This window comes from Heterodontus francisci, chromosome 8 (assembly GCF_036365525.1).
Source record: "Heterodontus francisci isolate sHetFra1 chromosome 8, sHetFra1.hap1, whole genome shotgun sequence".
Lineage (NCBI taxonomy): Eukaryota > Metazoa > Chordata > Chondrichthyes > Heterodontiformes > Heterodontidae > Heterodontus > Heterodontus francisci.
In genome coordinates, this window is record NC_090378.1 from 33,095,587 (window position 1) to 33,117,132 (window position 21,546).

The 21,546-nt window shown below is 43.7% G+C and overlaps 1 protein-coding gene across 8 annotated transcripts in view; it reads left to right on the top strand.

Annotated features, from left to right (window-relative positions):
* Positions 1-21,546, top strand: part of ptprfa (protein tyrosine phosphatase receptor type Fa) — a 634,875-nt gene that overhangs the window by 430,552 nt on the left and 182,777 nt on the right. For all 8 annotated transcript variants that reach the window (XM_068036905.1, XM_068036906.1, XM_068036908.1 and 5 more), the window contains exons 8-11: positions 101-682; positions 2,226-2,359; positions 8,513-8,657; positions 16,052-16,357. In XM_068036905.1, coding sequence (XP_067893006.1) covers positions 101-682; positions 2,226-2,359; positions 8,513-8,657; positions 16,052-16,357 — 1,167 coding nt within the window. The remainder of the gene's footprint in view (positions 1-100; positions 683-2,225; positions 2,360-8,512; positions 8,658-16,051; positions 16,358-21,546) is intronic.

Below are 21,546 nucleotides of genomic sequence, written 5' to 3' on the forward strand. Positions count from 1 at the left end.
AGTGTAAACTGCGTTTATTTTGTTATTCAATTCACTCATTTGTAGGTTTATATTGCACTTTGCAGTAATTTTACTATGTTTAACTGCTTGTGCATTCTAGCTTTACCAAAGCCACCTACAATGACAAGCGTTACAGAGACGACTGCTACCAGTGTTACACTGACATGGGAATCAGGAAATATGGAAATGATACCATACTATGTGATTCAATATAAACCAAAATCCTCTGATGGTTCTTTCCAAGAGGTGGATGGAGTCGCCACCACACGATACAGTATTGGGGGTCTCAGTCCATACTCAGAGTATGAATTCCGAATCATTGCAGTAAACAATATTGGCAGAGGTCCTCCCAGTGAAATAGTAGAAACCCGGACAGGTGAGCAGGCTCCATCCAGCCCACCTTTAAAAGTTCAGGCACGTATGCTGAGTGCCAGCACCATGTTGATCCAGTGGGAGGAGCCAGAAGAGTCTAATGGACAGATTCGGGGTTATCGAGTATATTACACGACAGACTCCAGACTGCCCTTGGATATGTGGTACAAACATAACTTGGATGACAGTCGTCTAACAACCATTGGTAGCTTGATAACAGATACCACATACCGCATCCGAGTGTTGGCATTCACCTCGGTGGGGGATGGACCACCATCGGAAATTATACAAGTTAAAACCAAGCAAGGAGGTGAGTCACAACATTTCCTATCTATGGCAATATATCATTTTTAATTCTTAAATGAAATGAACGGAGGGGAATTGTCTGAATGGAGTTCTGTGCATTCCTGTTTTTAGAATTAATCTCTAGGAATGGGGTATTAGAGTGGGTTAGTATACTATAGTTTTACCCCATATTGAGTTTGCATTGCAAGTATAAAAATCCCTTCTATTTTTAACATCTCAAATCCAAGTGAAGTAAGTTTGATCTAGTTTCAAGCAAGCAATCAGTGGGTGTAACTCCCACCATGAAACTACTCATAATTGGTACTGATCATCTAGTATGTTATGGAAGTCATGCTGGTATAGTAGTGGTTACTATTGTCAGATTGGATGAAGTGCTTTGTTGGGGCAATCTAGAAGGAACTCCATTGCTCCTAGTCATAGCTTTAAGTGTCCTAAGGGTACCTTGTTTTTGTTTTTCAAAGTTGTATGCTTCCCCTCCAGACAGCAATGACTCATTTTCAATGTAGTTTCACAGTACCACAAGTTACTCATCTTAAGTACAGTTAGCCATTAAGTTATTACACTGTTTCATGATGTAAAGCCCAAATATCTGGTATGCATTTTTCAACAGGTATCATTGAATAGCAAAAAAATATTGAGTCCAATTGTAACTTAATCTTTGCTACTGCAACTGAGATCAGCTGATTTACATAGGACAAGAGCTTCATTATCTTTATAGTGGTGTAATTAAATGGAGTAGCTCATGCATAATTTATTTATTTTGATTCTGAAAAAGCACTGGAAAGGTTCCTCAGTTGGAATAGGGGAAATACTGAGAAAGCAAACTAGGCAATCTCATTTATGATTCTTGGTAGGTCCTGAGTTAGCTAATCTTGGCCAAAGTGGTAGTAGAGGTGTTGCAACTGACCTCATTGCCATGGGATTGGAGGAATATAAATCAGGAGTCCACTCTTTATTGCTATGCAGTGAATGCTGGAAAGTTTGTGCTTGGGTGTTGGCTGAGGACTGGATTAGATTCAGTTTGCTATCTGAGCTGAGACACTGGTTATCTTGGCTGAAAAATGAATAACAGCCTCTTGGGTGACCTACAACAGTGTGAGGAAAACTAGAAAACAGGAGAGAAAATGAAAAAGGAATACTTTTTTTGAAAATGTTCCATTGAGCTTGTGTTCACTCCAATTTCTTCATTGTATGTTTGAAAAATTGATAGTTTTGTGTTTCTCCATCAATTCTAAACCAGTAATGGTAACTTTACACACCGGCTAAAAATACATTTTTTTGTTGGAAGTAGGGGTTAATAAAATGGAGGGTTTTGCTCCTGATGGAGGACCACATCTTTGAAATTTGGGCTATACACTGGAGCTGTATAGTTCTGAAAGATTACTTCAGAATTGCGACTAGGAAATTCATTTAAGAAAAATAAAATTTGTATTCTAAGATTTTAAGTAGCATTGGGCTATATAAACTTTATAGTAAAAGAAAATTTGAATATAGGATTGTTCCCTTTAGCATAACAATTATTTACTCTGGATTCCCTCCTTCTGCAGTTCCAGCTCAGCCAGCTGAGTTCCAAGCTGAAGCAGAGTCTGATACCAGCATTGCACTCTCCTGGGTGTTACGACAGCAAGAAAAAATTATTAAATATGAACTAATATTCTCTGAAGGTATCAATGACAAAGAGGTACGTTGGAATCCAAATCCCTGGGGGGCATAAATAAAACTCCTACTGAGTTAGTCAGTGACAGAGCTATGAATGATTCCTGTATTTTAGAGTTCTATACAATTTCAATATAATTCAGAGATGAAAGTTCAGTGAGTGCAGAAGGTGTACCTATTATCCTGCTCATTGCTTGAATTATAAACAATACTCCGTTCTTTTTCTCCCTTGCTACACCTTTCCACAAGGCAGTGAGTTTTGCTGGGCTACAGTTTTATAGGTGCTGACAAACCAACTGGTTCCAAGTGGCTATTTTCATATGTGAACTTCAATAATGAGTGTTTGGCGATAAAATTATGGGGGAACAATCATAACTGAGCCTAATCCTGACCTCTGATGGTAGGGGTCTTTGGATTGGGATCAGAAGTGGAGCCTATCACTTTGTTTTCCCTTTCTCGCTCAAGAGTGGTAAAGCAAACTGTATCGTCCTCAATACCGAACTGTCTAATTCAGCACAGACTATGGTTTGAACCTGCTAAATATCTGGAGGAAAATGGAGCAGGAATTTAATTTGGTTTTAAATAAAAGATTTACAAGCTCACTGAATTCCAGAAGACCATAAGGATTGGAAAATAGCAAACAGTACTTTGTTATTTTAAAAGGGTCAAGAGATTTGGGGCTAAATTTTACCAGCCCCTCGACGTCAGGGGTCATGATGGGGGGCCATAAGATTCTGCTGGGAGATGCCCAGCTCAACCCCAGACACATTTTCCTCCGGTGGCGGAACCTCGGTGAGGCCCCCCTGCACCCCCCACTGCTCAGCGGCAGCACACCAATTACCATATGTAAAGCGCTACTTACCTTTCCTGATTATGCATCCCGCCTGTCACTCCCCACTGACGCATTTTTACCTGAACGGGCGGCTGTCACGTGCCATCCCATTCATGACTAGCGAAGCAGACGGGACATCAGAAATAGGAGTACTCACTCACAGTGCAGGTAAGTCTGGGATGATTGGGGTCTCAACTCTGCATACTGAAAGGGAGGTTGGGGGGGGATGGAATTATTGGAGGGAAAGCTCTGCAGGCATGAAGGGAGGTACTGCATACCCTCCCTCCATAAACGGTGTACGCTCTGTGCCATTGTTTGTTTGTGTGTGTGTGTGAAGGAGCAATGGCACTTTAGTCACCCTGTGTGTGGGGAGGGTGCCAGAAAGAGTAGGAACATATAGGTTATCTGGCTGGTGGGGGCAATCGATGCAGCTGGTAGAATCTTTGTGGTCATGCTGTGCCACTCTTAGTGTGAGCTTAGATGGGCATTGCCATGCCTTGCCATGAAAGCACCTGATGTACCTGTCAACACCACTGCCTGCCCTGTTAGGAACCTTTGAATAAATGAACGATACAACTTTATTTACCACATGGAAATGGGTATGGCTCATCCTAGATTGTGTGATACGCTTCTCCTGAGGATCCATATGTGCCAGAGGCAAGACCAACAGCCAGGTGCAGCCCCCGGACATGAGCAGCAGCCTCCAAGGGGAGCTCGCCGCTATAGCACGCCGAGCATCTACAGGTCCTACGTGACATACCAGCGGATGTCAGAGCGGCCGTGTCAGAGGCAACTGTGCGCGTACAGAGAGGTGGAGAGACATCTCTGTTCCCTGCTCAACGATGACCTGCAAATCATGGGCTTCGGTGGCCATCCTATGTCTGTGGTCCTCATAGTGGCAGTGCCTCAATCTTGATGCCTATGCAGCATTCAAGGGCCCACCGGACACCTCTGTCGGGTCACACAGTCAACATTCCACCACAGCATCAGGGAGGTCACCGATGCCGTGCACCGGAGGGCCAGTGAGTATGTACGCTCAGGAAGGATCCTACCAGCCAGGCCCAGAGGGCCATCAGTATCGGCACCATTGCCGGATTACCAAAGGTATAAGGGGTCAGAGACTGCACCCATGTGGCCATCAGGCCTCCTACCAGGCTACCAGCTGCAGACTTTACCATTAAGGGATTCATCTCAATCTAGGTACAGCTGGTATGTGATTACCGGAGATGTTTCATGCAAATCCTTGCCTGTTACTCAGGCAGATGCAATGATGCCTGGATCCTGCACCAGTCCCAGCTGCCACTGTTGTTCACTGAACTGGCTGAAGTGGAGGCTTGCCTTCTTGGAGACAAGCGATGCCCCTTGCTGACATGGCTCTCAACACTGCTGCAGAGAAGAGATACAAAGCCAGCCACGGAGCTACAAGAGCCACCACTGAGAAGACGATCGGCACGCTTAAAAGCGCTCCCACTGCCCAGATAGATTGGGTGGTGCCCTGTACTATGAGGCGCAAAGGGCAGCTCCTTTATTTGCTGCTCACTGTGCTCTGCACACCTACGCAACCACCAATAGGGGTCCGGCCTGACATGATGAGAAACATCAGCAGGATCTCTCCTCGGACTATGAGAACACTGAGGACTAACAACAGAAAAGGCGCATGGGAGGGCAGAGGGCATCCAAGCTCCGCTTGCAAGGCGGGCAGTGAGCTATGGATGCACCAGGCAGCCATTGTCCATGTCACTGCATCCATGGAGACGCACTTGAGTAACGATGGCATGGCAATGATGGTATTGCATACATTGGCATTCCTGAAAGGCCAGTGATGAAAAGGGACAAGACATCAGTGGTAAATGCTAGCAACCACCATTCACATAGAAAAAAGGATGTGGTGGTGAAGGACATTTAGTGACAAACGTAATTACAATGCTTTGACACCCATGTATTCCCTTTTGTGTTATTGTGTTTCCTTTAAACGCTTGTGAGTGCCCCTTTTCAGTGCAACCTCAGCGCTTGCAGCCTGACTGGAGAAAAGCTGCTGATCTGATTGCCCTTTGGCTGTGGATGACTTCGGTGGTTGTCCTCTGTGCGCCTGAGGCCTGGAGGGGCCTGGCTGGCTAGAGGAATCCTGCTTCATCACAGAACTCTCCTCAGACATCGCGGCAGCTGGAGCATGACTCACAGGCGGAGGGGCCGGCTACCACATTGGAATTACTCTGAGGTGGGACCCCAGATATGGCATGCTGGCTCGCCTCCTCCATCTCAGGGCTCCTTTGAACCCCTCTGCTGAGGTGGGAAGGACCAGGGGCAGGTACAGTCCATGCATTTGTGATGAGTCAGAATCAATTAATACGTGCTGACCTGCAATCCCTCTCTCGCCTAGCCATTGTTGAATGGATGTCATGGCAACAGTGAGGGATTGCAGGTCAGCGCATATTAATTGATTCTGACTCACCACGAGAGCTGCCGCCGCCTCAATGAATGACGCCAGGCACTCATATGCCTGAGACATGGCAGCTGTCATGGCCTGGATGGACTCGCCCATCATCCGCTCAAAGTTGCGCATGCCAGTACTCATTCATCAGCTCCAGCATGCCTTGTGCTGCTGACATCAGAGGGTCACCATTAGCCTGGGTCTCAGCATGGGCCTGGCCACCATTGGTCCTCCGACTCACTCTAAAGCCGAACGGATACCCATCAAGGTGGTTGTATCTGCGCTGGTTGAAGGTGCGTTAGCGTCATGGGACGCTGCTTCCTCGAAGGATGGCTCTTACTCCGAGGTGTGGGAGGCCACCCGTGTAGCCGGAGTTACCTCATAGCTTATACCTGGATGGCACAATGGGAACAGGACATTGTCAGTCTTGTCATGTAGGCTCCCACTTGCCAAGAACGAGGCACATATATTTCGCCACATGGACATTAAATTTTAAAATTGTTGCTGGGAAGAAAAGAAGGCCTATTACAAGGGGTTGCCAAATCCCTGACTGGACAGACATTTTTTGCATACTAGCAGACAGTGTTGAAAGAAAGGAACCAGTCCCTGCTCCCCCAGTACACAAAAGACACCTGGTCAAACCAGTCGGTCACGTGACCACCTGCTGGCAAACTAGGGAAGTTTTAAATTGGAGAAACAGTGTTTGAACTCAGAAAGCTCTTTGCTCCTGGACTGAGAACATCTCTCCCCTGCTTGCTCTCACCTCTTTCTCACGGAACTGAAAACCATTGATGACACATGAACCCCCAAGAGAGAAAATCCTACAGTGAAGAAGAATACTGGGCCCCAATGAAAAGCAAGACCATATCTTCAATCAAGGACTCTACAGCGAGCTTGAAGCACAGTAACAAACCCCCTTCAGAGCTCAAACTTTTTCACTTTACTTCTCTTTTCTTTTCTGTCCCTATTTGCATGTGCATGCTAGAGTGGGGTGCGGCATGTATCCGTAGGCATTAACTGAATTTAGTTTAAGTTTTAATAAATTTTAACTTTAAACCTAAGAAAGCCTGTTTGTGCTCATTTCTTTGCCTTATGATTGGAAAGCGGTGAACAAAGATTCACCAATGAGGGAGCTCAAAACACAGTGTGTTTAAAAATTAAATCTTGTTACAGTGAGACCAGATGAAGGCTGAAAGAGACCCCTAGTTACCTTTCTCACCTGGTCGTTACAGTCTTGATGCAGAACATTTCACAATTAGAACAGCATTGCATCACAGAACTGAAATTCAATATTGATCATCGTTCATATCAATTGGAGGTTTGTTCACCGTGGACCCCAATGTCGAATTGACCAAATGAGCACGGCAACTGGCTTGCTGCTATCTCCAGGGCCGCCTCTTCAGCATCCGTGAGCCTTTGTATGTCTGGTGTGCCTCCACCGGTGCAGGTAGCCTCCCTCCAATTGTGGGCCCTCTTCGCTTGGAGGAGCAAGGAGGTAGATATTACAGATGGCATTTCAACAACACAACACACGTCAAAACAGGGGTGCTGGCGACAAAGGTGGGGGGTGCTACGTGTGTGTTACTGAGTGAGCCGCTCATGTAAGTGCCATTCTCTGAGCACCAGACAAGGGTAAGTACTGTCATACATTGCACCATTCATGTTACTTCTTTACTCCCTGCCCAACCTCCCTTTCTTCTGCATGACAGTGTCACACATGTGCCACTCTGTGGGTACACCCAGTTTGAGTGGAGCCCTGGTATGATTTGGCACTTACTCTTGCGGTTCTTAGCAGGTTGTTGATCCTTTTATGGCACTGCACCCAGTCGTGGTGAATGGTCCCAAGGCTACTGACCTCTTCTGTCATCTCCAGCCAGGCTGTCTTGGTCAGGTGGGAGGGCCTCTTCCTGCCATCGTGGGGGAAGAGGACCTCCCCCCTTGCCCGCATAGCCTGGAAGAGAGTGGTCAGGGAGGCATCACTGTACTGTGGTGCCACCTTGCCACGCCTCTGTGTCCCCATGCAGGTAAAGTTATCTTTTCAATAATGGAACGAGCTCTGCAGTGGAACTGCTGCTTTGTTTTGTGTCTTCTGTAGGTGCAGGCATAGCTGATTTGCTGGCTGCCCTTTAAATAGGACCCGAGCACATGACCATCAGCTGTGTTGGCGTCCATCACGGCGCCAGATGCCCCCCCCCCCCCCCACACAATATGGGGGGGGGGCCGCTATGTTTATGAGCCCCCGCAATGTGCAGTGTGCTAATAAAATTTAGCCCATGAGATCATAAATTGGTAAGTTTAATCAGTTTTAGAGAAATATTTGAAATGATCATAAAATATACTGTGTATATTAGAAGACATATATTGTTAAAAGACTGCAAAATTCAGTAAGAGGATGTCATGCTTAACTAACATGGAATTTGTTTTATAGATGGTATTGGTGTACTAACCAAAACGAATACAATTGGTATGCAATTGAATTTTGAGAAAACATTTGACAGTTTTCCACCTTGGTGATTAATAGCTATGGGGTGAAGTCATGAAATGGGAGGAGAAGCACTGCGCTAGGTAAACTATCAGTTTAAAAGGAGGAAATGGAGGACAGACATAAATATAAACTTTATTCCTATGCGATTTCGCATTTATTTTCTGTTTTTTCTAGATTTAAGAAATCAAATTAGGTGCCATGTCATTTAGGTATCAGCACCTCAACTAATAACAGAAATTGTTGTACAAAAACATTATCTAAACACTCCAAATCCAGCCCTCATACTACATACATGTAAGAATTTTTTAAACTATTACTCTGAATTGTACTTTGGCATGTACAGCAAAGTGTTCATAGAAAATCCCAGCTAGGAGCAATAGATCAATTCATGTTTTCAAAACTCATTGTGTATTCGTTCCATTATTTACAGGAGCACGTGATCTTTGACCCTAAATCTTCATATGTTGTGGAAGGCCTAAAGCCAGACAAAACATACTACTTTCGTCTGGCAGCGCGCTCAGAGCACGGTTTAGGAGCATACACACAAACAATTTCTGCAAAGACCATGCAATCCAGTAAGTGTTTAAATCTCTATCATGGTTTGTGCCAGTTGCAAGTTTAGGGAACGCAGTGAATGGGGCTGGAAAGCAAGTGGGATTTGACAGTACTGCTCAATTTGTTTATTTAACAGAAGTACTCATTAATAGTTGTATAATTATTCTATTTCCATCAATTTTATTGTGAAAATTAAATCAAAATCTAAATGACAGACTTTAGTTAAATATTGCATCAAAAATAGAAAAATAGCTGCTTGGTGATAGTTACAATGCTATAGTATAGTGAATGCACTTTAATGACATTCTGAAACACTTTTGAAACCTAAGATCGTTCAATAAATGTAACATATTCCAAGCCAACTATTTTTTATTGCTTTTTAAAGTATACAACCTTCAGTTTGGTCATTGTAAGTTTGGCTTTCCAGATAGTGCAATATTTTTCTGTTTTGAAATTGTGCCCTGTACACCCAAGTCTATATCATTAATATATATCAAGAAAAGCAGAGGACTTATTACTGACCCTTGGATAACCCTCTTTCTCTAGTCCGAAGGACAACCCTTCACCGCTACTCTCTGTTTCCTGTCACTCACCCAAGTTCGTATTCATGCTGCCAGTGTTCCTTTTATTCCATGGTCTTCAGCTTTGCTGACGAGCCTATTTATTCTTTCTTGGATTGTGGACATCACTGGCAGGCCAGCATTTGTTACCTGTCCCTAATTACCCTTGAATTGAGTGGCTTATGTGTCACTTTTGGAAGTCCATATACACCACATCAACGGTAGTACCCTCATCAACCCTCTCTCTTACCTCATCACTCAAGTTAGTTAAACAGGATTTGCCTTTAACAGCTCTGTGCTGGCTTTCCTTAATTAGTCCACATTTGTGCAAGTGACTGTTAATTTTGTCCCAGATTATCATTTCTAAAAGCTTTCTCACCACCGAGGTTAAACTGACTGGCCTGTAGTTGCTGGGTTTATCCTTACAGTTTTTTTGAACAAGGGTGTAACATTTGCAATTGTCCAGTCCTCTGGCACCGCCCCTTCCCCCCCCCCCCCCCCCCTCCCACAACCCCCAGTACCTAAGGAGGATTGGAACATTATGGCCAGTACCTCCGCCATGCCCACCTTTATTTCCCTCAGTATCCTCAGATGCAAGTCCTGGTGACTTATTAACTTTAAGTAATGGCAACCTTTCTAATACCATCTCTTTATCAATTTTTAGCTCATCTAGTATCACAACTACCTCCTCTTTCACTATGACTTTGGCATCTTCCTTGGTAAATTTAGTTGCAAAGTACTCATTTAGTACCTCAGCCATGCCCTCTGCCTCCTAGCATAAATCCCTTTTCTGGTTCCTAATCAGCCCCACCCTCCTCTGACGACCACCTTTTTATTATTTATATGTCTGTAGAAGATTTTTGGATTCCCTTTCATTTTAGTTGCCAGTCTCTTCTCATACCCTCTCCTTGTCTATCTCATATTTCCTTTTTCACTTCCCCGCTGAACTTTCTATATTCAGCCTGGTTCTTGCTTGTATTATCCTAACATCAGTCATACGCACCCTTTTTCTGGTTTCATCATCCATGGAACTCTGGCTTTGGTAGCCTTAGCTTTCCCTCTGGTGGGACTGTATCGCAACCATACCTAAACTATCTCCTCTTTAAAGGCAGCCCATTGTTCCATATTAATTTTGCCTACCAATCTTTGATTCCAATTTACCCGGGACAGGTCCCTTCTCAACCCACTGAAATTTCTCCTCTTCCAATTGTACTTTTACTCTAGAATGGCCCTTGTCCTTTTCCATAGCTAATCTAAACCTATGGTGCTATGATCACTGTTTCCTAAATTCTCCCCTACTGACACTTGATCCACTTGACCCACCTCATTCCCCAGAACCAGATCCAGCAATGCCTCCTCCTTTGTTGGCTGGAAACATACTGGTCAAGAAAATTCTCCTGAACACACTTCAGAAACTTTTCCCCCTCTCTTTACACTATTATTATCCCACTCTATATTAGGATAATTGAAGCCCCCCCCCCACCCCCCACCCCCATTATCACTACTGTATAGTTGCACCTCTCTGTAATTTCCCTGCAATTTTGCTGCTCTACATCTTTCCCACTAGTTGGTGGCCTATAGAGTAGTCTGATGTCACCTCTATTGTTTCTTAACTCTTACCAAACAGATTCTGTCCCATCTCCCCCCAGGACATCCTCTCTCTCCAGCACTGTAATATTCTCCTTCATCAATACTACAACCCTTCTTCCTTGCTTTCCTTCCTGATCTTTCCTGAACACCTTGCATCCAGGAATATTTAATACTCAGTCCTGCCCTTCTTTTGAAACCCAAGTCTACATTATCACCACGACATCATATTCCCATGTGGTTAGTTTTGGGCAGATGTTTATGTTTGGTCAATATTACAAATGTTGGCTAACAATTGTGCCCCTTGTAATTCAGAGGTTACAAGCTTAGTTATCATTAGTTATAAATCAATTTTTTTTCAGTACAATTTAGGACAGTACAGTTGTGTGGCCAAGTGTATATGTCCAGTTGTGATCTCAAATCTGATTTTGTAACATGCATGAATAAGTGGTTGTTTTTGTATGATAAGTCATGCAATAGGAAAAAAAACTGGGACAATGTCCTGTTGAGAGGTTAATGTCACGTTAGCTAACACAAAGGTTTTCTTTAGACCTTGCTTACATATATGGCCTTTCTAGTATTCCACCTCTCCAGTTATCAGTAGCATTTTATTCAATTACTAGTGCATTTTTTTGATAGTTTAATTTATAATTTCATGGTTAAACTGTATAAATGGCAGCCTACAGTGCATCTCCCATGAAAATAGTCATAATTATTTGAAGAAGATAGTGGGAGCATTTAACTATTGGACAGTCGGACAATGGAGCAAATGGTCTATTTTAAGTGCCAGGCCTTCATTATTATACAACCATTGAGGTGCACACCCACTACAGTTCATCGGCTATAGGCTAGCGCAATATCAGGTAGCTGGAGGCCAACCCAGCCTGCACAAATGTAGGTCTGGAGGGGAGTGTTATTTCCAATGGTGAATGGGTTGTGGCGGGGAGGAGTTGAGTTTGGGCCAGAAGCAACTCAGATTTATTCTTGTGGAGCTCCTCAACGCCTCACAAAAATAATTTCAACATGAAACATTTTAGCCCTCTTCAAGTTTTACTGAGTGACACAACCATAGCACACGCTTTACCCAGTAGGACATTGAAATTTCATTGGGTTCCTTTATATGTCATAGTGCCCCATTTGTGTGGATTCATGAAGCTATTACCTAATTCAGTCAGATGCTTAGCCACCTAGCAGAAGGCCTCAGGAAAAATGACCAACACCTCAATTTTAACTCCTCCACTGTCACACTCTGCAGGCCACGGGAGTTAAAAACCCACCCTTGTGTCTTTTCGCAGTATTTACAGTAACAGACAGGGAGAGTTACAGTGCTTCTAAGCTGTGTTGATGCACGGCCTCACAGCAATCTTGATGTGCATGTACCATGCAGTGCAACAAGCAGGCCACACATAACAAAGAAAATTAGAGGGAACATTGGGTGTCACCTCTGCATAGACATTACCATTACAGTATACTCTGATTTCAATGAGCTGAATGTTTTGACAGGATTACCAACTGTAGGATTTTAATACCTCCTCTGGTGTTGTACACAGTAAGTCAGATAATGTGTTCTTGTGTGCCTCTGCTAACTTTTTTGTTGCAGTTTCTTTCTCCGAGTGGTGCTTTTCCCCTTCCCTTTTATCCTTTTACTTTTCTTCCCTTAGCTCTTTGGCTTCTCTCTTTTTCTTCTTTGCTTTTTAGTGGTAGGTGGCATGGTACGGTGTGATATTAGCCAGAATCTTCTTGTAAAATTTGTGGACATCAGGGCCAGTTCCAAGTCCCAATTCTGCCCATGTCAGTAGTCACCCTGCCTCCGCGATATTACGATATTACGGGAGGTGAGCAATTAACATCCCACCTTTGTGTTTACTGTCCAAGTCATGACGGTGGGTGGCACACAGATGTGAGAGAGCCATTCGGAAGGCTTGACAGGAGGGCCATCTGGCAGCCCCACTAGGAGAGGTCAAAGCTGCTCAGGCATAGGGAAACCTAGGGGCCATCTCAAAATGGAGGAGCTCACGAAAGGGTGCAGACGGCATGTTTAATAAAGAAGGCCCAGAACTGGCCAGGCCATCAGTGTGGAGGGGGATATCCCTCCACATGAATGCTTTTGGGCACAAATGCACCATTTTCAGCCTTTGGGATCACTGATACTGGCACATGCATTAGCATACAATTGCCCTCCAACCTCCTGCTGCAAAGCCATCTCTGAAGCATTGCCGGGCTCTATTGGCTAAATTTCAGTGCATTGCCAGACTATTGGATCATTGTCCTATGAAGTTCCTTAATTGGCTACCCGTCACTGCTGAGCGGGTAAATTGTTGTAAAAACCCATCTGGTTCACTAATGTCCTTTAGGGAAGAAAATCTGCTGTCTTTACCTGGTCTGGCTGACATGTGACTCCAGGCCCACAGCAATGTGGTTGACACTTAACTGCCCTCTGAGTAGCAAGCCACTCAGTTCAAGGGCAATAAAGGATGGGCAATAAATGCTAACCAAGCCCAGCAACACCCACAACCCACCAACGAATATATAAAAAACATGTCAGGGACAGTAACAAGTGGTGACCTAACCTCCTTTCATATCTGTTTCATCAACAAAGACTTGTCTAATTTAATTTTTTTATTTTGGTTAGACCTTATTTTGGACAGTAGGTATTTCAGGAGGAATAAAAATAGCTGTTGAAAATGTTTCAGAATGCATTTTGAGAGAATTGTGGGAACCCGGTTTATGATTGCATTTTTCCATGATAAATGTAAATGTGGAAATTTATAATAAAAGTTGATTCAAAAAGTGTGATAAAAATGTGACAATGGGAAGTCAAGTGGCAGCGACAGGAGGTGCATACTAATTTTTGGAGTTTTCTCCAGCCATTTTTATTAAAGTATTATTTAAAAACTCTGAAGGTTCATCTTCTGACTCAAGGGGCTGGATTTTACGTCGGGTGGACGGGAGCTGGCTACTGACATAAATGTCAGTGGCAAACCCGCTTCCGCCTTGCCTGGGGATTCGTCCCACATTTTACGGATCCCTGGGCATTAATTGTTCCGAGACGGGACTTCCACCCACTTGAGGGAGCAGTGGCCACTGCTGGGACTGCAGCCCAACCGAGGACATGGAGCCAGGACTACAGGTAAGTTAGGGTTACCTTGCCAGGGTGATCAGTTGCGCCCCAGCGAGGCAAGGGTGGTCGTGGGGGGAAGGGGGCGTCTCGTGTCACCCGTGGCAAGCGGGTATCTGGGAGACGCAAAAGCTGACGGCCTCTCAACGCCCCGGGGGTGGGCCCTGACAAACGGGCACAGGGTGCCCGATTGAGGGCTGTCCTTACTTGCGCGGGCAACCCGTTTCTTGACCCCCCCCGCAGCCCATGTAAAGTGGGGTGGAGATGGGAGTGGGTCGGGAAGGCCTCCCGGAGCCTCCCGCTCAGTTTTACGCCAACCCCCCCACCACCATCTGGTTCGCTGGGATGGCGTAAAATTCAGGCCAAGGTTTCCCCAGGTCTGTATTCTTTCTATTGTTTCTCTAGATCAGTGGCCTCTTCAACTGGTCATCAAACGAGATCTGCTGCTTTCCCTCAGTAAACAGAACCTTCATTCCTCTTGCAATGCAAATGTTGAATCAAAACATTGTGATCTCTTCTTGTCCCCACAAATTTCTTATATTTTACTTTTTGCTCCACCCACAATCTGCTACTGTGAGACATCCTATGATCTCGGAGGCAAGTCTTATCCCTTACTGAAGGCATCTTTAAATACTCCTTTTCCTTTTCATGACTCTTCGCTGCCTATAAAGGCCAAACCTGTCCAAGACTTGAATATTGCTCATTTATATATGGGCATGTTGGAGGATATCTAGGACAGGAAGCCATGTTGACTTCTTCCTCCCTCACTGAGGTACGCTGTAGTCTCTTATAGCATTCCTGCTGCTAACTCTGTAATTCAGCACACACTGGGAATTGAAGCAAGGTTTTTGGAACTGTATGATTTACCCACTGAGCAACTGAAGAAGCTTAGAGCATTTTTTCTTTTTCTATCCGTATTCCATTATCTATTTTGCATTGCTTTAAAAGTTTGCTTCATCGTCCTAACCTTCAAATATATCCTGCACACTCTTCCTGTCTGTGTTTCATCCTTGCTATGTTGAAATCAAAACTACCAAATTGGCTGTTAATTTAATGTATTCGTTTCTGCAAAGAAAATGAACGTCTTGCCTCCCTCAGCGTCTCGTTCCTCCAACAAATCTGTAGGCTATTCAAAGTCAAGTTTGCATCATCTAAGCACTTATTTCTTTATCTATCTTGTTTTCTCTCATCTCTAAATCTTCTTAAGTCAACACCTTTAGTAGGAAATTTTTTCAGCCAAGTTTCTCAATTAAAATGAAAAATCAAATTGCTATTCCTGATAGGATAATGGAAGGCAGTGAGCAGTGGGTATTTCTGGCACCGAAAGCTGAGTTATTAATCATGTTTCAATATCTATCCTGGTAATCAGTGAGAAGCTAGCATTTCTAATTTGGAAGCCAGTCACCTCGTGGTAGTTAAAAATTTACATGTATGCTTGAGGATAAATCCATTATAGTGCCTTATCCTGGAGTATTCCTTTAAGCTGGTGAATGGTGCAAACTAAAATGCTAACAACCCAGATCTGTTGGTACAATAATCACGTATGCGGAGAGATGATGGAGTTTGTTTAGTTCACAGAACTATCCCAAGTTCTGACACAGGCAGTATTAGTAGTATACTGTTACAATGGAATACCACAAAATTGTTGCCTTGCTCTAGTCCATAAGGATAGGATGTAGTTTTACATCCAGGCTTCACTATTCGAAGATGCCATCTATATGGAGCAATTAAAGAATGTTGTCCCACATTTTTGTCATTATGGATAGGCCTGTTTAAAATGTCTGACTAATTGCATTATATGCACAAAATTTCCATAATAAATGCGCTGTATCATGCTACTTTAATTGTAAATAAGGCTTAGAATAATTAATGATGCATTCTGTACAATTTAAGGTAGGTACTTTGCATGAATGTTCAGCATTTATTTTCTGTATTCTTTATCCTACCATAATATTATTTTATTGTATTTATGCATGACTGACTGTTGTTAGCATTTAATAAATTTAAACATTTTTACAAGTTTGAATTGTGTTTAAATGTTTTATTTTGTTGTCAGCATGCATTTTTTGTTCTATTATGTATTTTCTGGTTAGTCTTTTGCCATCTTATTTCATTCATTACCCTTCATACCCCTTCATTTATCCACTAGCCCCCTCTGCCCCACCTCAAGATGTCCATGGATTCTCCATCAGCTCTACCAGTATTCGGGTAAGTTGGCATCCACCGCCAGCAAACAGTCGTAATGGTGTCATTACCAAATACTCCATTATATATCAGGCGGTGGATAGTGAGGACTACGTGGAACACGTTTTGGACAACATTGAGGCAGATGCAACCAGCTCGCTAGTTGAGGGTCTGGAGAAGTGGACTGAATATCGGGTGTGGGTAAGGGCTCACACCAATGTTGGGCCGGGTCCGAAGAGCATACCTGTGAATGTCCGCACGGATGAGGATGGTAGGTCATTTGAAAATAAAGTTAAATGTGCTTTAACATTGTGGTACCTCTTTCATCAACTTCTCAAAGACAAAAGTTTTACCAAACGTTTCAAAGACTAGATTGAAATTCAGAAATTCAAAGCTGCTACAATTTCTGTAATTGTTTGTTTTATTGTAAAAGTTAATTGTATTAAAGTGTACAGATAAAATTTGTTGGAAATGAATGAATTTGGTATATAATACAATGATTGCAGCTTGTTCTCCCACCTTTTCCATGCAACAAAAAACATGAGTATTTATAGTCCACAATAAATGGTTTATTTTAGTTGTCTTCATGCAAGTTATATTCAAAATTACTCTGGGTAACTAATAACCTGACTCGTAGCAAAGATGTACTGCAGTTCCTTACTTAGAAACTGCAGCAATTATGCCTTTAATTGTTTAAGAAATATGTTTATATGCTATTTCATAAATATATATATATTATAAAATATTAAATCTCATCCCACAAAAATGAGACACAATTTCATCAGTGGTATGGTGAGCTGGTTGGTGAGTAACTGGTAAGCTAGTTTACTTATAATAAATAGCCTGTAAAGTTAAGGTATGGCAGGGCAGCTCTGCCAAGTGGAATGTGCAGCCTGTGGCATGTGTCCCAGACAAACACATCTACAGGAAGTGTCACCGACTGCAGAAGCTTGAGCTCCAGATTTTGAAACTCGAGCGGCAGCTGGAGTCACTGTTGTGCATCTGCGAGGCAGAGGACTACGTGGATAGCACGATTAGGGAGGAGGTCACACCACAGGTTAGGAGCATGCAGGCAGATAGGGAATGGGTCACTGCGAGGCAGTCTAAGAGAACTAGGCGGGTAGTGCAGGAGTCTCCTGATATGATCTCACTCGCTAATCGGTTTTCTATTTTGGATACTGGTGAGGGCAATGGTTCCTCAGAGGAGTGCAGTCAGAGCCAAGTTTGTGGCACCACAGGTAGCTTAGCTGCACAGAAGGGGAGGAAGAAGAGTGTAAGAGCAGTAGTGCTAGGGGACTTGTTAGTCAGGGGAACAGACAGGCGTTTCTGCAGTAGTAAACGTGACTCCAGGGTGGTGTGTTGCCTCCCTGATGCCAGGGTCAAGGATGTCACGGAGAGGCTGCAGGACATTCTTCTGGGGAGGGTGAACAGCCAGAGGTCGTGGTCCACATTGGTACCAATGACATAGGTAAGAAGGGGAATGAGGTCCTGAAAGCAGATTTTAGGGAGCTAGGAAGGAGATTAAAAAGCAGCACCTCAAGAGCAATAATCTCAGGATTACTCCCAGTCCCATGTGCAAGTGAGCATAGGAATAGGAGAATTGAGTGATTGAATACGCAGCTGGAGAACTGGTATAGGAGGGAGGGCATCAGATTTCTGAGACATTGAGAACAGTTCTGGGGTTGGTGGGACCTGTACAAGATGGACGAGTTGCATCTTAGCAGGACTGGGACGAATATCCTCGCAGGGAGATTTGCTAGTGCAGTTGGGGAGGGATTAAAATAAATTGTCAGGGGAATGGGAACCTGAGAGGGAGTTCAGATTGAAGGGAAGCAAAACTGGTTACTTGTCTGGGGTGTGGGAACCAGGAGCAAGTATCAGGGAGGAATACCAAGGTGCACAGAATACTGAGGAAGATAGCACAAGAGTAGGAAATAGTATGTTATAAGGTGGGGTCAGAGTAAGGGAGAAAGAAGTAAAGTCTGATTCAGGGTTAATGTGCATCTATGTGAATGCTTGGAGTGTGGTTAAAAACACTGGTGAGGTACAAACGCAGATTGCCATGTGGAAATGTGATGTTGTGGCTATAAACAGAGACCTGGCTCAAAGAAGGGCAGGACTGGGTGTTAAATATTCCTGGATACATGGTGTTCAGGAAAGACAGGAACAGGAAAAAGGGGGGAAGGGTGGCAGTATCGTTAAGGAGAGCATTGTAGTGCTGGAGAAAAAGGATGTCCCAGAGGGGTCGAGGACAGAATCAATTTGGCTAGAGCTGACGAACAAAAAAGGTGCGGTTACGTTGCTTAGGGTTGTCTATAGGCCACCAGCTAGTGGGAAGGAAGTGGAGGAACAAATTTGCAAAGAAATTACAGAGAGGTGCAAAAATTATAGGGTAGTTATAATGGGGGACTTTAATTATCCAAACATATTTTGGGATAATAGTGTAAAGGGAAGTGAGGGACAAGAGTTCCTAGAGTGTGTTCAGGAAAATTTCTACAACAGTATGTTGCTAGTCCAATAAGAAAGGAGGCACTGCTAGACCTGGTTCTTGGGAATGAACTGGACCAAGTGGATCAGTATCGGTAGGAGAGCGTTTAGGGGATAGTGATCATTGTATCATAAGGTTTACGCTGACTATGGAAAAGGACAAAGAGCAATCCAGGGTAAGAATTATTAACTGGGAGAAGGCCAACTTGAGTGGGGTAAGAATGGAGCTTGGGCGAATAAACTGGAGTCAAAAGCTGGCAGGTAAACCAGTAGATGAACAATAGACTACCTTCAAAGAAGAGATAGTTCGGGCACAGTCAAGGTATGTTTCATCGAAGGGGAAAAGTAGGGCAAACGAATCCAGAGCTTCCGGGATGACACAAGAGGTAGAGATTAAGATAAAGAAGAAAAAGTGTGCTTATGACAGATGCCAGGTACAAAATACTATTGAGAACCAGGCTGAATATAGAAGGTCCAGAGGGGAAATGAAACAGCAAATAAGAGAAGCAAAGAAGGAGCATGAAAAGAGACTGGCAGCTAGCCAGTCTGTAGGCATATAAATAGTAAAAGGGTGGTAAAAGGAGGAGTGGGGCCGATTAGGGACCAGAAAGGGGATTTACACGTGGAGACAGAGGGCATTGCTGAGGTACTATATGAATACTTTGCATCTGTCTTTACCAAGGAAGAAGATGCAATCCAGGCAATGTTGAAAGAGGAGGTATGTCAGACACTAGAGGGGTTTAAAATTGATAAAAAAGGAAGTATTGGCTAGGCTGTTTGTACTTAAAGTGGATAAAGCACCAGGACCAGATGAGATACATCCAAGGATACTGAGGGAAGTGAGGGTGGAAATCACAGAGGCACTGGCAATAATTTTTCAGTCCTCCTTAGACTCTGGGTGGTGCCGGAGGACTGGCGAATTGCAAATGTTACGCCCTTATTCAAAAAAGAGTGTAAAGATAAGCCCAGCAACTACAGGCCAGTCAGTTTAACTTTGTTGGTGGAAAAACTTCCAGAAAAAATAATTCTGAACAAAATCAATAGTCACATGGACAAATGTGAGTTAATTAAGGAAAGCCAGCATGGATTTCTTAAGGGAAAAATGATGTTTGACTAACTTATTGGGGTTTTTTGAAGAAGTAACAAAGTGGGTCGAGGAGGGTAATGCTATTGATGTGGTGTACATGGACTGTCAAAAGGCATTTGATACAGTGTCTCGCAACAGACTTGTAAGCAGACTTGTAGCTCATGGAATAAAAGGGACATGGATCAGTGTTGGGACCCTTGCTTTTCCTGATGTATATTAATAACCTAGACCTTGGTGTACAGGGCACAATTTCAAAGTTTGCAGATGATACGAAACTTGGAAGCATTGTGAACTGTGAGGAGGATAATGTAGAACTTCAAAAGGACACAGACAAGTTGGTGGAATGGGCAGACAGGTGGCAGATGAAGTTCAATGCAAAGAAATGTGCAGTGATTCATTTTGGTAGGAAGAAAATGGAGAGACAATGTAGAATAAAGGGTACAATTCTAAAGGGGGTGCAGAAGCAGAGGGACCTAGGTGTATATGTGCATAAGTCATTGAAGGTGGCAAGACAGGTTGAGAGAGCAGTTAATAAAGCGTACAGTATCCTGGGCTTTATTAATGGGGGCGTAGAGTACCAGAGCAAGGAAGTTATGTTGAACTTGTATAAGACATTAGTTTGGCCTCAGCTGGAGTTTTGCATCCAGTTCTGGGCACCACACTTTAGGAAAGACATGAGGGCTTTAGAGAGAGTACAGAAAAGATTCATGAGAATGGTTCCAGAGATGAGGAATTTCAATTATGAAGATAGATTGGAGAAGTTAGGACTTTTTTCCTTGGAGAAGAGAAGGCTGAGAGGTGATTTGATAGAGGTATTCAAAGTCATGAGGCGTCTGGACGGAGTAGATAGAGAGAAACTGTTTCCACTTGTGAAAGGATCGAGAACAAGAGGGCACAGATTTTAAGTATTTGGTAAAAGAAGCAAAAGTGCCAAGAGGAAAACCTTTTTCATGCAGCGAGTGGTTAAGGTCTGGAATGTGCTGCCTGAGAACGTGGTGGAGGCAGGTTCAATTGAAGCATTCAAAAGGGAATTAGACAGTTATATGAAAAGGAAGAATGTGCAGGGTTGCGGGGAGAAGACAGAGGAATGGAACTGAGGGAATTGCTCTTTCAGAGAGCCACTATGAACACGATGGTCCGAATGGCCTCCTGCACTGTAATGATTCTGTGATTCTGTTATCATGTAAAAACCAAATATTCCATCATCTCTTGCCAATTCGTTTTCAGTTGAAAGTGATGAGGTTGGTAGCTGAACCAGAGATCTTTGTCCCCAACTTTGTCCTTGGTGTTTGATCTATCCAACTTGGCACACCTGAATGTGAAGCAGAATCTAGTGTTGTTTCACAACTCCTCTGAGAACGTTTTTTGACCTCTACCTACCTTTTTTCTTGGGCTGCGTTTGCTCTCCCTTGCCGACAGGGGCACATTAGGAAGCAGTGGCTTAATCAAGAGGGAATAAAGCCTGAGACAGTGGCAGGAGAGGACAGTACAAGACAGAGAAGAGTTCGGGTGGGAATTTGCCAGGATGGGGAGAAGGCTGTGTGTGTTTGGGTTGGGGGCAAAGTACCCAAGAGGGGAGTAATGAAAGGAGGCATAACTGAGTAACAAGAAGGCAAGGGGACTGGAAAGAAGTACCCGGGAGGAGTAAAAAGAAAAAACAGAGATAGAAATAATGCCAAAGATTAGGCTAGATATGTCCTGGTTGTAAACGGAATAGGGATGAGGCAATAAAAGAGAGTCAAAAGTTAAATTCAGAGGTCCTGTGGTGGGACGAAGTTAACTTTTGGATAGGATGGAGTCTGCTTGACGCTCTAACAAACAGGATCAGCAACAGGTGAGGGTGAGTGAGTCCAGGAGCTGTTTGAGGGGAGGGTATCAGTGGGCAT